Source organism: Genypterus blacodes, unplaced genomic scaffold (genome assembly GCF_046128005.1).
Source record: "Genypterus blacodes isolate CSIRO-AG114 ecotype Tasmania unplaced genomic scaffold, CSIRO-AGI_Gbla_v1 ptg000156l_1, whole genome shotgun sequence".
NCBI lineage: Eukaryota > Metazoa > Chordata > Actinopteri > Ophidiiformes > Ophidiidae > Genypterus > Genypterus blacodes.
The window spans coordinates 172514-190000 of NW_027466957.1; the positions used below are offsets into that span (position 1 = coordinate 172514).

At 45.1% G+C, this 17487-nt stretch overlaps 1 protein-coding gene across 2 annotated transcripts in view; it reads right to left on the minus strand.

The window, feature by feature from the left end:
• Window positions 1-17487, minus strand: part of myt1b (myelin transcription factor 1b) — a 73479-nt gene that overhangs the window by 22044 nt on the left and 33948 nt on the right. For both annotated transcript variants that reach the window (XM_076167165.1, XM_076167164.1), the window contains exon 4: window positions 2388-2494. In XM_076167165.1, the coding sequence (XP_076023280.1) occupies window positions 2388-2494 (107 nt within the window). The remainder of the gene's footprint in view (window positions 1-2387; window positions 2495-17487) is intronic.

The window sequence follows — 17487 nt, forward strand, 5'->3', positions numbered from 1 at the left end:
ATTCTCTTCCTCCTGTACTTCTTCATCCTTCCACCTTGCATTGATAGTCATCCGATGAATCAGAAACCTGGACTGAAAGGGGCCACTACTGCTTTCATGTTTGCGTAACCATAGTTACACACATTTAAATAGGTAAGCACATCTGAGTTCCTCTCTCTTTCTCCCTGTCCCTTTTTCTCAATTCCAGCTCATTAAATTTGTATGAACACAAAGTCGCAGCCAGTGAATGCAGATGCATCCGGGCAGACGCTCAGCTGATTTTCATAATCTCTTTCAAAGGCCTCTCTTGAAATTTATGTTCAAACTTGTCCTTTACCTTGTTGTCTTTTAATTAGATTCCTTGAACGAAGTGCGTCGGCCCTACACAATACCTCTAATGCTTTATGCATATCAGAGGGAGGGAGAGAGAGAGAGGAAGAGGAAGAGATGGAGAGAGTGTGTGAGTGTGTTTGGGGTGGAAATGAGTATAAAAGTTTGTATGCGCAAATATGTACACATTAAGCGCCGATGGGATTGTGTGTGATTGTTTACGTGTACATATGAGTGAAATGAGGAAGAAGAGAAAGAGTACGGAGCAGGAAAAGGCAGGGAGGAAGAGGAGGAAGAGCTGCTGTATTGTACACTATCAATTATGTCCTCCTTTGTGTGCAATGGTCGGTGCAGCAAGGCCTCTGTGCCGCTCTGCATTCTGACAGCTCTATGTAAATGGCTGGCTGGGGGCAATGACTTCAGAGAGAAGGTCACCTTTCATCCCCTGCTGCACGTAAATGACTCTTTTATTCATTTTCAGGTTTACAAGAGCAGATGAGGAGAGGAGGGGTTAAGGAGGAAGAGGGCCTGGGAGAGGGAAGGTCTTCGGGAAATAAACCTTCACGAGGGTCGACGGCTGACGAAGACTGACATCTTCCAAAATTACCTGCCGACAGCAAACGCCAATTAAAAGAGTGGCGTTGCACCTCCCTGGACAGGCGGCTCACGCTGCGCGGCCTCCATGTTGGATCACTACATGCTTAGCCCTTCCACAGTTTCACTTTAATAATTCACACGTGGCAGAGGGGAGTGTGAGCGGAGGGGGGAGGGGGACAGGAGAAGGGGAGGGGCAACTTGATTCTAGCTGCATATGCGAAAGAGCGTGGCGTGTGTGTGTGACCACGCTATGGGTCAGATGTGAGTCAGTCAGTTAGTGTGTGTGTGTGTGTAGGGAAAGAGAGAGCATGTCGTCAGAGATGAGTCACCCTGATGTGATTCCAGATGACTAAATATGAACTTAACTGTATTCTCACTCTTCCTCCCGTAAACACTCCTCCTCTAATCCGTGCCAGCTTTTCCATTTATCTCCGTCCGCTACAAGTCTAAAAAGATAATAAGGAGCGTATTGGCTCTGTGGCAGGTAGGAGTGCCGGGGCCAAACAGAAGGGGCCGCTTCAGATGATGTAGTGTTTGAAACAGACACCGCCTCTTTCCTCCGCTCCCTCAGCAGCAGAAATCAAACCAAATCAATAAAAGTCATCTCTTCAGATGAACCCAAGCCATCAGGGGGAAGCAAAACTACTTTTACTGGGCCCAGGGGAAAACAATCCCCCACCCCGCCTCTGCCTCACCACTCCTCTCTCTTTCAATCTCCATTCAATCCCTCCATCTCTTTGTTGAGTGTCACAGTCTCAGTTGTGATGCGTGAGGTGGGCGAGGGGGGAGGGGGAGGGGGGAAGGGGGGGGCCAGATGTTTGCAGAATACAGAAATAACCTTGAAAAGGTGACGAGCAGGGTCACGAGTTTTAAATAAAGCTACGAAAAAAAGATGGAAGACGGCGATTCTGGAATGACAGGCAGAGTGAAAGAGAAGAAAAGGAGACGGACAGGGTGGCAGAGAGAGCAACCATTTCTCCTCTGTGCTGCTCAGGATAAATATCAGGGATAACAAAGAGTGAGCAGCTCAAGGACGACCGTTTGATTCCTCTTTTTTATTGTGTTTGTATAAAGAAAAAAACCCCTTGGTGAAGTGAACTCAGCAGCAGGAAAAGTGCTGAGCTGTGCTGAGCTGAGCTTAACTAAACTCAACTAAGCTGAAGCAAGGAGAAGGATAGGCGGGGCCGAGAGGGAGATCTGATGTGCTGTCTGATTCATGTTATTCTGTCCAGCATGGCATTGCCCAGTAATGCTCTCTACCCCCCCTCACCCAACCACACACACACACACACACACACACACACCCTCTTCCCCTTCCTGCCTCCTTTCTCCATCCCTCCCCTCCCTCTTTTACTTTACCCGCTGAGTTAGGGATTGGGGGAAATGCCCAGGAAGCAGAAAATCAGGGGGTTGGTGGGTTGAGGGGAGGGGCGGGGGCGGGGGGGTGGAGTAGGGTGGGGTTGCTGCACCTTGTCACTCACCATGATTGGTCGACGGCTGTGCAGTCTCTGGGAGGCCTGACAGCGGCTGCTGGTCCTCTCGCCTCGTGTCCACCGCTGGTTCACCAGCTCGCCCCGGAACTCATTTTCTAAAACCAGAAAAAGGCGACAGAGAGGAGGAGGAGGAGGAGGAGGAACAGGGGGAGGGATACAGAGGCAAAAGAGGGGGAAGGGTATAGCGGTTTTGGGTAAGGAAACGAAAGAGATGGGGAAAAATAGAGGGTGGGGAAAAAAAGAGAGATGTCATATTAAATCATCAGCATCAGCACCAAAGGATGGGACACTGCTCTGTGAGGAGGGGTTTGGATGAAGGAGGGGGGGTGTGTGTGTGTGTGTGTGGGGGGGGGGTGCTACTTCTAGGGTGGGTCAGGGCACTCATGCATGCCGCAGACACTCCTTTATTAACTAGAGGAACAGAGTGTATACTGCGAACACACACAAGCGCACAGATACACACACATACTCATAGGCATAGTTAAGTGCCCCAGCTGGGGTCCCTGTCAGTCTGCTATTAGAATCAATCAAATTTGCGCATTTTTATCGAGCTTTTCAGGGTGCATATATAAGCATGTTGGGGGATGGGCGAGAGGGGATAGGACACAAGGAGAGAGGGGGGCGAAGAATGGTCAGTAAATAATGAATCCTCCATAAATCAAAGCTCTTTTTTTTTCTCCCCCTTCGCTCCCCTTTTTTTTTCATCAAGGTAATAGCTCCTCACTTCATCTTCCTCACCGCCTGAGAGAAACATACCAAATCTATTACAAAAGCAGCTTTTTTTCCATTTCACTTATAGTGGCTCTCTCAGAAATGTCCATGATGCAGCTCTTAAATACTAAACCGGGATCTGCCCGAAAAAAAGTAGAGGAAGTTGTTTTTTTCCTCTTCCTCGCTCAGCCTCAGTTGAGGGTTCACACAGAGTGCCGAGGATTTTCTATCAAAGCTCAACACTGAACTTTTCAACAAGTGAAGCTTTAAAACCCGCTGAGATGGAACTGACTCCAAAACATCCCCCTCTCTCTCTCTCTCTCTCTCTCTCTCTCTCTCTCTCTCTCTCTGTGTTTTGATGCTCTGCTGCTGAGCGAGCAGGTAAGATGAAATCGGAATCTTTTTCATAAACAGCCTATATATCCTTTTTCATATGTACCCTTTAGCGTTCACCTTTATTTAGTTCCTGCATCTTTAAAGCAGAACAGCAGAGAAAAGTGCCCTTGAGTAAATATTGACTTATCCTCTGTGGGGTACACACACTCTCCCTCATGCATTTATCATAATAATAATAATAATCATAACAATAATAATAATAATAATAATAATCCCTATTATGTCCACCTCTTCATTCCTTGTTTCTGTAATCTTGTTATAAAGACACAATGAGAGTTGTATCCATGCTCCTGAATGTAAACTAAACAGAGATATTGTCCTCTGCATGAACCTGCGGTGCATGAAGAGTGCACAACAAAAGAAACGCAAACCTCAAAACAAACAGCCAGTGAGACTTCAAAAGTCTGCGTGTCCATATCCGAGGGGTCCAGGGGCAGAACAGCCCCCCCCCCCCCCCCCCTCCATCCTCCTATAAACTCTCCTCCCTCACCCCTCCACACCCACATCTCCACTTTGCCCACTACATGCAAACCTCGCCAAAGCACAGCCAGCACTCTGCAAAATGCTTGTTTATCAACTTTCAATCCCCCTCAGTGAAAAAGTGATTGCAACAGCAATACTGTTGGTCTGCATCTCTATCTCCGTCTCTCTGTCTCAGCTATCGCTGTCTCTCCATGTCCACTCAAGCACACGCAAGCAGGCAAACACTCACCCTTTTCCCTCTCTCTCACTCATCCCTAGAACCACTTTACAAGTAAAGTAAATTGACCGTCGGCTGGTGATGTTAGTTCGCGGTGCAGGGACGGGCCGGAGGAAGACACAACAGAGCTCCGTTCTGCATCCTGTGTCACTGTCCCTCCTCGCTGTGTTGAAACCTGAGCCCCAGTCCATTGTTTGGCAGTACAGCCCATACATAAGAGAACTGTTGGGGCCATTTGGAAGCAGCCTGAAATGTCAGATAGGTGGAGTTTCTAACAGCGGGGCCACATCACAGAAAACGTGACTAAACTGACCTTTTTGTGACTATTGTGTGCAAACCAAACTCATCTACAGGACCAAAAAAAAAGCAAACACACATTTGAGCCTGGTCTGGTTAGGAGATGTATATCGCCTCGTCTTCTTTGATTCCCATCTGAGAGACTCAGCTTGTTATTTTGCGATTAAAATTGGAGGAGTATGAGACAATTAGCTGTTCACCAGGGAGGTTTGTTTAATCAGGAGCAAAGGGGCAAGGAGGGAAATGAGGGGGGCAGGATGAATACAAAATGAATGGATTAATAAATTGCATTTTAATGTCAGGACTGTGGTTTTTTTTATCAAAGCTTTTGATTTTCTCAAAGGCAATCCCGGGGCAATATTTAAAAGATCTGTCTCGTATGCTGCAAATGAAATAAATAAAACATCACAATGTAAAACTCCAGACCAAACCAGTTTTTCTGTTGATAATATAGTTTTGTTGAAGTAATACCATTACAGGCCAAAGGCTTACTGTGCTGGACAATGGAGCAAAGAGACCTAAATCCATAGTTAGATTAAATACCAGGGTGAACTCTTTGTAACAGTGTTAGTGTTACATTCAGGCCCAGCTGTACACCCCTGCTCCTCTTAAGCAGGATTTAGAGATAACTTAGTGTGATTATGGTGAAGCAGGCAGGGGGGGGACAAACAAGACATCAAAAGTTATAGGACAAGCTCATATTCTAATGCTCCGTCTCTTTGTTTCAAAGGACAGAAAAAAGGTGCAGATCGTCTCACACAACTACTTGTGAGGGAAATGTAGATTTAGTCAAATATATAATTCCTATATTCCATTCTTTCAAAACCTTCCTTTGGGGTTTAAAACAATTACACCACAGTTTATATGCCGCAGCCCTGGTGTTACAGAAATGAAACTAAAATTCAGGTCCATAACTTAGTCAGAGTGGAGACAAAGTGGTTGCTTGGTGGATGGAAGCTCTTATCAGTTATGGGATATGAGTTAAAGTGGAAAGGGGATGGAGGGTGGAAGGCGGTACCATGGTAACCAGCCGTGCTGTTTTTTAAAACATAATGCTAACTGTGGGGATTTTGTGCACCTGAACGTCCCCAGCCTAAGGCCAAGCTTTCTGATGCTATAAACAGTTTTGTATGTTACATTCTTTTTTTTCTTTCTGCCCAGCTGAGAATTATGCACATGTGGCTAAAACACAGAGCTTACTTTTTAATTAATTTCCTTTCTTTTTTTTATGTATTTAATGCAGGGCATAAAATTCATTATTTCCAGGCTTTCATCTAAAACGCCTCTCCTCCATTGAGAGCTCAGGCGACCCTGACCTTTGCTTGTATTGCTTAGATTTCTGATAGGCTTTGAATGACGAGGGTGCAATTTGGCCCCAGCTGCTCCTCCGACATGTTTATTGCACTCCCTCCTCCGGCACCTGCTGTCCTCACCACGGGCCATTCAGGCCTTCATAAATAGAGAGGTTTCCTATCGCAGCAACTCACACAAAAAAAAAGAAAAGATGCAACTTCATGTGACGGCCTCGTCCATGTGCACCAACAGCATAAGGCACCAATAACCTAATTCTGTAATCCCCTGAAACTGGGCTGGATTTCAGATGATACATAAGCAAAAGAGGAACACATTTTGCCTACAGTGCATTAAATCTCAAGCTTAATATTCCTCCTGCATTAAACTATACTCCGGTTATTTCCATGCTTTTCACTTGAGTAACCTTTTTGAAGAATTGCTGACTTCAAAAATCCATTTTATTGCAATTGCAAATAGCACCAGCTGCCAACACCCAACAGAGATCTGCTCTCCACTTTGAGTTGTAATTAAAAGGTGAGTGAGTGAATCATCATCATCATCATCATCCTCATAAATAGAATGCACTTTCAGATCATTCTAGACTTTCCCTTTAAAACTTCCATCACAAAGTGGGTGTGTTCCCTGTGCCCATATACATAAAGAGTCTAAGTTCACTGTAAACTTAATCACTGCTTCTCACACCCTGATATTCCCCTTTAATGACCGGATCATCTCACTGATCTCACACACACACACACACACACACATGTGACGTTTCTCGTAAGAAGAAGCCGTTTGCAAAGCCACTGAGCGATCCACGGATAGTGAACAGGCTGCTGGAGCCAAACCAAGTTAAAGGGCAGGTGGCATCATCGCCCCTCATCTCTTTCCTCCATCTTAGGACGCAGGTGCTTTGACAGACCGTGAGGCGTACACACACACCACACCACACCACACCACACTACACACACACTCACACACAGAGAGAGCACATTACGTGGCCATCTAGGCAAAGCAAGGAGGGGGGTGGCGATATTAAAACAACACACAACAACGCGCAGGCAGCTCGCGTTATGCGCCATGCAGACGCGGACTCGGGGCGAATCGAGACGAGATGATCACTTCAAAAAAAAATCCGGAGAAATGCTCGGATCAAACCTGCCCGGTGTTTATTTGTAGCTCGCTTCTAAAGACTTTCTGTTTAATCTGCGCACCACTAAAGGCGGCTGACATTTGAAGAGAGCATCTCTGTTTTTTGCTGCAGAGGATCAAATGGCCAACCCCTCCCCTCCCTCTCTTCAACATACACACACACACACACACACACTCTCCATCCATCCGTGCATCCATCCATCCATCCATCCATCCATCGCTTCGTCCGTCCGTGCACATACACACACACACACACACACACGGGGGTCCTGCAAACCCCCCACTGCAAACCCGTAATAACACAACTGCCATCCGGGAAGAGATGAACTCACTGATAAATACACTGAAACAATTCACAAACGGGCAAAAGCTACACACACCATAATGTATGTCAGCGGTGTAACACACACACACACACACAAACACACGCACACACTCTGCCGGAGCGGAGTACAGTTCTCGGGCTAATGTATCCCCACATATACAGAAGGTGAGAGTAGAGGACAGAGTGGAGATGCGCTATTGAATACACTTCAGGCATGACTCAGATCGTTAAGAGAGGCGCGCTGTAATGTAAACCATATTTAGACTTGAGTGCGTTTACGAAACCCCACAGACCGCCGATCAACTATCAAGAGAGGCAGAGTGACAGAGAAGTGGGTAAACAAGCACCGATGAGATCCCCAGAAAAGCGCCATAGTTGCTTTTATTCCCCCCTTCGTCCTCCATCCTCCACTTATAAAATCAACAACCTTAAGGGGCAAAAGCGCCGTCTCCTCTGTTTGTAAAGCGTTAGTTCGATGTACAACCGTCACCGATCACAAACCCACTCCAACAACCAACCACAAAATAAAAGCTCAAACTGTCGTGAGATCTCAACAGCGTGTAAGTTTGAACTCGTATTCGAAGGATCACAAAAGATGAAAACAGTACGAGAACAAACTGCTCCTGTCAAAATTACTCATTCGCTGATGCTTTACGCGAAAAGGACGCGTCCAAACATCAAAGTTACGCAAACAAACAACACAGAGAATCTAAGATAAATCCTTACAAATCGACATATAAAGCCTTAAATTAAGACTATAAACGCCAAAGTGGGATTACCTGAATTCAACAATATTTCCTTTGGGCTCTGGCGCTGCGTCCTTGTTGTGTTTTTAGAGTTGCAGGGTCGCTGTCAAAGAGTTAGTTGAAAGATATCCCGGGTAAATGTTTAAAAACGATCATCTATCCCGTTACAAATGTCCAGATATGATCAATAAGAGCGAGCGAAGGTTTCCGGGCGGCCTCTCCTATACACACACACACACATACACACATACAGCGCGCCGGCAACACAGCTCCGGATCGAGGCGTTAAGATGTTACTTGTTTGTAAGCAAAAACATGGCTTCATTTGCCTTTGTCAGCGAGAAAAAAACGTAATATTGACTTACCTTTCCCTCATGAGCCATTGTACCCCCCCTCCCCTCCATCCCCTCTCCACCCCCTCTCCTCCCTCCGCCCTTTGCCATGACATCACGGAAGCTGTAGTAAAACCTTCAGCATCGGATGGGCAGGGCTTGTGGTCCCCCCCCCCCCCCCCCCTTACTACACTATAACTCAATGGGGCATATGTGTATGTACACACACACCCACACACCCTCTCTCTCTCTCTCTCACTCTCTCTTACTTTCTCTCCCTGTCTTTTTCATCCAAAGGCAAACCTATAATCCGATCAAAAGAAGGTACAGTGCACAAAGCGAAACGTCTCCTATTGAGCTCAACACCACGCAAAAATATGAAAACAAGTTTGATAAAAGATGCTTCTGCAGGCTAAAACAATCGCATCAACCAGATTAAGTTCTTATTTGATTGATTCCACCCGTTGACAAGTTGTTGACGCTCCCTCAAGTGCATTTCTGGAGGTTAGCAGCTGAAACGCGTCACCCCCCACGCATCCTGGAAAGTGGTAGCGTCCAATAATTCATTCAGGGGACATTTCTTTTTCAGGGCTTGGAATTGATGTAGTAGTTGTATGCAGAGTTAGTATGTGCGCTGTGCACTGACAGCATCTGATAATGCCTCCATATGGAAAGAGGGGGTTTAACGACATATAGGCAGAGTGAACAATCTCCAAGGAAGCTTCACTGCCAGTTATTCATTCTCTCGGGAGGCGGAGGGATGGGAGAGTAAATTAAACCAGATATCTATTACAATTATCAATGGAGAAGAAGAAAAAGCAGAATGGAAAAAAAACTGTTTTGGAAAAATCTAAATAAGGTGAAATCTGCTTCAACGCCTGCATTCTTCCCCTTTTTTGAGAGGAGGTGATCACTGTCAATTAAAGTGAGAGTTTGGAAGGCTCGTTGATGAAGTATTGCCAAGAGTCAGAGCAACGCTGAACAACTGAACAGTCTTAATAGTGCAACTTGGAGTCTCTCCCAAATGTTGCACACACCGCGGTTTTGCTTTGCTGTTTTGAAACCATTAGTGGAAATGACAACCATTCATTACAAGCCATTTGAGAATAGTCCCAACAAATGCCATCCTTTATCTGCTGTCTCCACGCCGCGTACGCAGGGAATATTCAAAAAGCCCAACCTTCAGCTTTCAGAAATTCTATTAAATTCTTATCTCTTTGCAGCAGGCTCTTTTCGTGCAATCCCATTGTTATGCATTGGAGCTGAAATCAATCACCGGCCGTGCACGGCGCATCAGTATGATTTCAGTCTGTGGGTTGCGGAGAGGATCCGCACACACACACACACACACACACACACACACACAACAACAACAACAACTGCGTCGACAATGGAATAAACAAAAGAGGGGGGAAATATGAAAAATCCACAGCGTCACACGGGCCATAAATCTAGAGGAGGCACCGTGTGAGGGGCAGGTGTGTGTGTGGGTGTGGGTGAGAGCACCCAGAGGCCCACGGAGGGGCTCAGAGGCGAGAACATGGAGGAAAAGAGAACGCCACAAAGTCACACAAACTCAGAACTGCGGACAGCTCCTGTACGTGCTGAGTGTGTGTTCAGGACCCTGGACAGCAACTTAGCGCCTGACCGAGAGCATGCAGGCCTGCACACACACACACGCTGCACAATGGCTTACATAAGCTTATTGTTGAAGTAACAAAGGCTTTTGTCTGCACGGGGTTTTGTCCATCAGCTGTGTTAGATCTGCCATCCAGCCACGTTTATTGACATTGTAGAAAGCTATTTTTGGAATCTTTCTATCTATCTATCTATCTATCTATCTATCTATCTATCTATCTATCTATCTATCTATCTAACTAAGTTAAGTTAGTAAGTTAGTTTATATTGTTCCAAATATTGTCCCTGTTTATCGTACATTTCCACATTAAATCATTTTTTAATATTTTATTTTAATGGATGGCATTTATCTATAAGTTATGAAACTAAATTCATCAGCTGTGAACTCCCCCCCTCCCTCCCTCCCTTCCTCCCCCGCTTGTGACAAAGTCTAGAAGAAGTTTGGCCGCATGATGCAGATGGCACTGAGCCCCGCATCAGTCAATGGTCACGTCGTCTATGGAATTGTATGGCTATATTGTGTCGAGTCGGTCCCAGGCAGCCAGTATAAATATTAGATGGGGCAGCAGCTGACTGGGCGCTAGGTTGAGACCAGGGAGGCCCCTATAGTCCCTCGACAGATGGAACAAGCCGACAGACTCACACAACAAAAAAAAGTTTTTAATAAGCCCGCAGCTTGGCATTGTCCCCACGGTACCGGGGCCACACGGTCCCCTAGGGGACCAACTGTCCTTTGTCTGGCCGGTTTTTTACCACGGGGTCGAAGTTTAGTTTCAGTTCGAAGCTGGGGAGAAGTTTGCTAAGATTAAGAAGTAGAAATGTACAGATAGTGCGGGGTGGAGAACTGTAAACAGATTCGTTTCCAAAGTGTTGCAGCTTGTGTGATGAAGCGACAGAACTATAATCCTTCTTTAATCCCTAAAGGGCGAAGGGTGCAATATATTTAAAAAGGCTTATGTTCTAAGCAGACCTTGTTACAAAGTCAAGGAGAAGTCTGTTAACTTACTACGTTACTACTTTTAGGTTCTTATTTTAGTACGAGTAAAATCGGTGTTATTGAATTTGAACTTTCGTACACTTAGTGGCTTCAGAGTAAAATCTGACGTATGACAAAACAATTCTCGTACGGGTTAAACAACAGTCCGTAAACGTTTCACAAAGCTCGAAACAGAAAGTTCGCGTTGACATTTTAGTTAGAAGTGAGGTAAATGAGCGATACGAACCTAGAAAAGTGCGACACAGCTTCATGTTTGCGGTCCTCTGCTCTTCAGTCCCACAGCGACCGCCAAGTGCAGGCAAGTTTTACTCCTGCCGAACAAAGTTACTCAAACTTTAGTTCAACTTCCCCGGCAGGAGAGGGGAGGGCTGCGAGGCGGGACTAACGGCTGATTGTCACTCTGGTGTGACCAATAGCAGAGGGGTTTGCGCCGGGGCTCGACCAATCACAGCCTCGCACAGCCTCGCACAGCCTCCTAGTCTCAGCTTTCAACAACAATGGCCTGAGCTGCAACAAAGGGCATCTGCTGCGGCCGGCTGAGCAGGCAACTTCTCACACTCACTGAGCTCTCAGCATATTGATGTCACCACCGAGGAGAAGTGAAATGAATAATATCACAAACTCTCCTCACGCTTGACTTATTTCATAATCTTTATATGATAGCTTGGTGTACTGGTTTATATGTGCGTGTGTGTATGATTGGACAGACAGATGACAGAAACATGATGGAGCTACAAGACAAACAAGAGGAGCAAGTGTAAAATGATAAATCACAAATACTATAATTAGATGAATAAAGGCACAAATGAACAAGAAGTTTATTTGTCTGTTTAATTTAAAATCACAGAGAATTAAACACCATAAAGGGAATGTTATGTTTTAAACAAAGGGCCATAAATGTTTATCTTAAACTGTGTTTTAATTCAGTCAGACTTACTTATAATCAACATTGATTGATCTATGCAATTTTCCAAACTTCTGTTTTCCATTTCCCCCCCTAACATTGTGATGTGTACTGTGATTGGAGTTTATAGTTAGTTTATAGTTGGCCATACTTCTTCCTCGCATGTGAGCACATTTACCAGATGTACAGCTAATTTAGGTAACTTAGGGGCATTCTTGCTCTAACTCCAGGCCTATTCAGTGAGTCTGTGTCTGGGACAGACAGACAGTTCCTCCCAATAGCAGATGGTCTGCCAGATAATGAGCTCTCCCATTGCTTGCTCTCATTACCCCCTTCCCCTTCCCCTTCCCCTTCCCCATCCCCATTCCCTTCCCCATCTCCATCTCTCCATGGTGTAATGGAGTGTAAACCAAACTAAACCCATCAACCACTTTTTCTTAATTTCATTTGATTTTTTGCACATTGATATAATTGTTGTTCAAAGTTCAGTAAAAATGCACTTTTCCCCAAAACATGTTCAGATTGAACAACAATGGCCACTCTTAAAGGCTTCAATAAATGTGTGCTACTAAACTAAAGCAAACTAATGCAAAACTAAACTAAAGTCATCCGATAAACTAGTTTACAAATCTAAACTCACCTCTTTTACAAATAAATGTGTGTTATAAAACTTAACTAGACAAAACTCACTTCACCCTTTATTACAAACCTAAATAACTGTGTGCAACTAAGCAAACCTCAATTAAACTAAACTAAACTAAACTAAACTAAACTAAACTAAACTAAACTAAACATACTAAACTAAACTAAACTAAACTAAACTAAACTAAACTAAACTAAAGATAAGATAATCCTTTATTCGTCCCACAACAGGGAAATTCACAATAAATACTAAACTAAACTAAACTAAACTAAACTAAACTAAACTAAACTAAACTAAACTAAACTAAACATACTAAACTAAACTAAACTATACTAAACTAAACTAAACTAAACTAAACTAAACTAAACTAAAGATAAGATAATCCTTTATTCGTCCCACAACAGGGAAATTCACAATAAATACTAAACTAAACTAAACTAAAGTAGTTACATCAATAAATCAGTTTTTTGTTCACATCTCTTCATCTTCACTATCTTCCCGTCCACATGGGCCATAGTTGCATGGCACTAAACCTGCAGGAGACACACACACACACACGTAATGAATTCACTGCTTATTAAACTGGCTTTTGGTGTGAGTGTGTGTGCGCGTGTGTGTGTGTGTGTGGACAAAGGAGGTATCTGTGTTAAGGAGGGACTGCTGGGTCCACCAATGCCACGGCAAGTTTTTATCTGAGGTTGCCAGACCGTCTCTTGTATTCTTCCTGAGCACGGTGCTCTCATTAGCCTATTAACTTCAACTATACACCCCCCACCCCCCAACCCTTCTGTTTCACTCTTCACACCACAACCATCAAACCCCCACCGCACACACACGGGCACACACACATACTTGTACTTACATACAGTACCCCCCCCTCCCCTCCTCTCCCCTCTCTTATTCTGTGCTCTGTATAACAAGCAGCTGAACTCTGACATCGCTTCCAGCTGTCCTGGACATGATGACAATAAAGTTTAAACAAATACACACTAAAGAGCAGCATGCAAGGCCTTGTTGAGAAAATGACCCGCATGAGCTAATTAATGGCAATTTTACTCCATCTTTACCTTCATGTTTATTCAAAAGTCCTCCTGAACCTGCTCATGCTCATTACTCAGCATCTTGAATGATTGATTCTGAATGAATGTGTTTCTGCACCGCCGCTGCAAGGGAGAGAGTGTGTGACACAGAAATGAATGTGCGAGATGTGTGTTGTTGTTTGTGTTTTTATATATATATTTTGGATTTAAGTGTGAAGAAAATAAAGGCATGTGTGGAGAATGAGAGTCATTTTGTTCAACTTTTTCTGCCGCTGCTTTGACACTTTCATGAAAACAATCAAACTCATAACACCATGGATTTCTCTCTCTCCCTCTGCTCTCTCTCTCTCTCTCTCTCTCTCACACACACACACACACACACACACACACACACACACATACTACTTTCACACCCCCAACCTTGCTGTCTCTTTCTCTCTAACATCCATGGAGCATGATCATACCCATATCTGTCAGCTCCTATTAGACACAGCCAAGCGCTCGCCAGTGTGTGGCATTTTTAGCAGAGATTCATTTCAACATATCAATTTGGTCCATTGAAACCAAAAATATATGTTTATTCACATAATCTACTTACGGCGATGTATGAAAATCTAAAAATATATGCTGCATATTTTGCCTTTTAACATAATTAAATTAAACAGTAAATGCCGTCGGCTCCGCTTTACCCACTTTTTACACTTTTACACTCCTCTTTTTTTGGGGGGGGGTTAAGAATTAGGCAAGAAACAGGCACACGCACGTACACACACACACACACACACACACACACACACACACACACACACACACATTAAGTGAAAGGAAATGTGTTGCAAAAGGCCATGTGACAGACAAAGTTTGGTCTGGGTGCCACTTTAGATGACCATCATCAGCACCGATGGCCTGCTGCCCCCCCGCCCCACCCTATTTCTGTCCACCCAGCCGGGGCCTCCCCACAGAGGGGAACACATGGAAACGGGGTCAGTGCTGCCAAAAGGCATCGTGTCGTTCCACTCCTCTCTCTGTCGCCGGCTTGTCACTGAGACAAATCTCGACTGGAGAATTATTTTTTCTCTCAAATGCATCGCCAGGCATGCACCTCCTAATCTGCACAGCAACGCCTCAAGCCACTCGCTGCACAGCAACCCAGGGAGATGTAAATAAGCCGGCCCCTCCCGCGTACACCCCCCCCCCCCCCCTCTCTCTGCACCCCGCAGTCCAGAGCTGAATCATAGCACCCCCTCATACACACTCTCCCCCCCCTTGTCTCACACTCTGTCACCCCGCTGAGGTCGACCGCCTGACCCCCTGTCACCCTCTCAAGTCACATAGTCAAACTCTCTGAGACCTGAGCCTCCTTCTGCCCACTTTGCTGCACCTCCTCTCCACACTTGACCCTCTCCTCCCTCTGTCTCCCCCTCGCATCCTTTCAACCTCTCTCCATTCAGCTTCCATCTTGTTCACCCTTTCTACTTCCTTGCACCCCATCTCTATCTTTTCCTCTCTTTAGCCCCCTTCTTATACTCTCCCTCTCCCTCTATCTCTCTCTCTCTGCCTCTCTCTCTCTCTCTCCCTCCCTCTCTACCTCCTGTGCTCACCCAGCAGCAGCAGGCTGGGCAAATATGCGCCCTGAGCAGCGGTAAATACAGGCAGCACTTCACAAACAAGTCCTGATTACAATGACAAAGGCTGCCACACTTTAGGGAGGAGCTTGGAGCAATTTGGAGGCTGCGGGGGCCATTGAGCGAGTGGCATACTTAATGGGCTTTGTGTGCCAGAAGAAAAGGGTCTGAGCTTCTGGGCCCAGCTGTCACTACGGAAAATATCAGACTGACACAGCACCCGATGCTCTTTGGCTTGCTCTCTTTTCTTCTCTCAGCTCGCCCCCTCCTTCTTCTCTCTCCACCCTTTTTTCTCTAGTTAGCGACTACAAAAAAGTGAAAGCTGTTGGGAAGAGAAGAAAAAAAAACTAAATGAGAACTCTCTTTCTTGATCTCACACACAAGGAGAAAGCAAGTATGCAGCGCACGCGCACGTACACACACGTACACACACAGGCACACACACAGGCACACACACACACACACACACAGGCACACAAATATAATGCACAGTAGGCTGACTCTGCAGCAATTATTCAAACCCTAAACCCAGAGGGATAAGTGACATTATTACATTTCACTACTTAATTACGTGTGTGGATAGTTACTAAGCGTTAGCCATCATGCATGCATAATGCAGCAAGATATAGTCACTTCGCATCATAAAGCACCCTTTCATTACCAAATGTATCTCAGAAGAAAAACAAATTAATAGATGTGCACTGAGAAACAACGCTGCAAGTGCAAAAAAAACCACCACACATATAATAAATACACAGTAAATGTATGATTTTTACGCCTTAAACTGCAAGAATAACTCAGACCTTCAGCGTGTTTCCAGCAGAGCCAAAGACAGTTTATTCTCTGGAAATGATTTTTCTCCAGTGATAATGGGTTTGGCTCAATAACAAAGACTGAGAGATCCTCTGAAGCAGCTCGGTGGATACGCTATCTGAATCCATGTAAAGAAGCACTCGCACTCCTCATCCAACTGTATTACACCAGCTCTGTGACTTATGGCACTGGAACACAGAGTATAATACACACACCCACGCATGTACACACGCGCACAAAAACACAGACACTAACGCACGCATGCAGGCACAGAGCACTGCATTATTGAAACACAGCACAAAGCCAGAGTTGGATGTTGTTTCACCTAATCTCTTTGATACTACTGTGGTGCTGCTAAGCTCCAGAAAATCAGCTTAGCAGATGTCCTAAAAGTGTAGGTGGCTTGTTTCACGAGGCGAGAGAAGAAAGCGCTACAAGGAGAAGCAGAAGAAGAAGAAGAAGTAAAAGAGTGGCGGGTGGGGGCAGGGCCACAGATTTGGAATGGGGCCTTGAGGAGTCCAACTCAGTCCCCCTCTTCACTTTTGTCTGCCAGGCACAGTTGTTCCAGCAAACTAGAAGGAGTCTTTTCATCCTTCACTCCATCTTTTCTTCCTCCCCCTGACCTCTCACTTCCCTGAGTGCTCACATTATCTCATGTGTGTGTGTATGCGTGTGAGAGTGTGTGTGCAGTTCTTACAATGACGTGTAGGAGAAATAGTGGCGGTAGTTGTGCGATTCTTCATCAAGAGTCGGGCCAGAATAGCAGTGTTGTTGTACTTGTGATAATTACAGTGTTAATGATGACATGTTTGTTTTTCCAAAGGTTTGCATGTGCTGATTTGCCTTCAAGCCCTAACCTGTACTCTGATGTCAGCTGACGACGGTCTACACACACACACACTCACACACACACACACACAGACACACTCACACACACTCACACACGCACGCATTATCAGCATAAGTGAGACATCTGTATGCAAATGTCATTATGTTGGTGGGGTGGAGGCTTGGAGTGGGTTGGGTGTGAGTGATGTCACGATAGTGAAGGAGGGACTGAAGGAGGTCGGGCTGTAAAGGAGTGTGTGTCAAGAGCTGGTGCATATATGTATGGTATCCATAGAAACCAACTAACCCCACTGAAGATGGCTCACTGATGCTTTAATCTATATCTCTTTCTTTCTCTACCCTCGTGCGCCGCGTTTGTTTTACCCGTGAAATTCCCAGAGTCACATCACCCAACACACACACACACACAAACACACACCACTGTATTCTTACACAGACAAAGCGTTCGTTCAGATGTTCCAGTTCAACAATAACAAAAATGTTAATAATAAACGCAGCCGTGTCGAATGCCTCTCCAGCATCTGAAACACGCAGTGCATGGGGCTCTGCTGAATAACTGTGTGTGTGTGTACATGTGTGTGTAGCCATGGCTGGAGTTCTTCCTAAGTGACCGCGCGTTATGTAAACA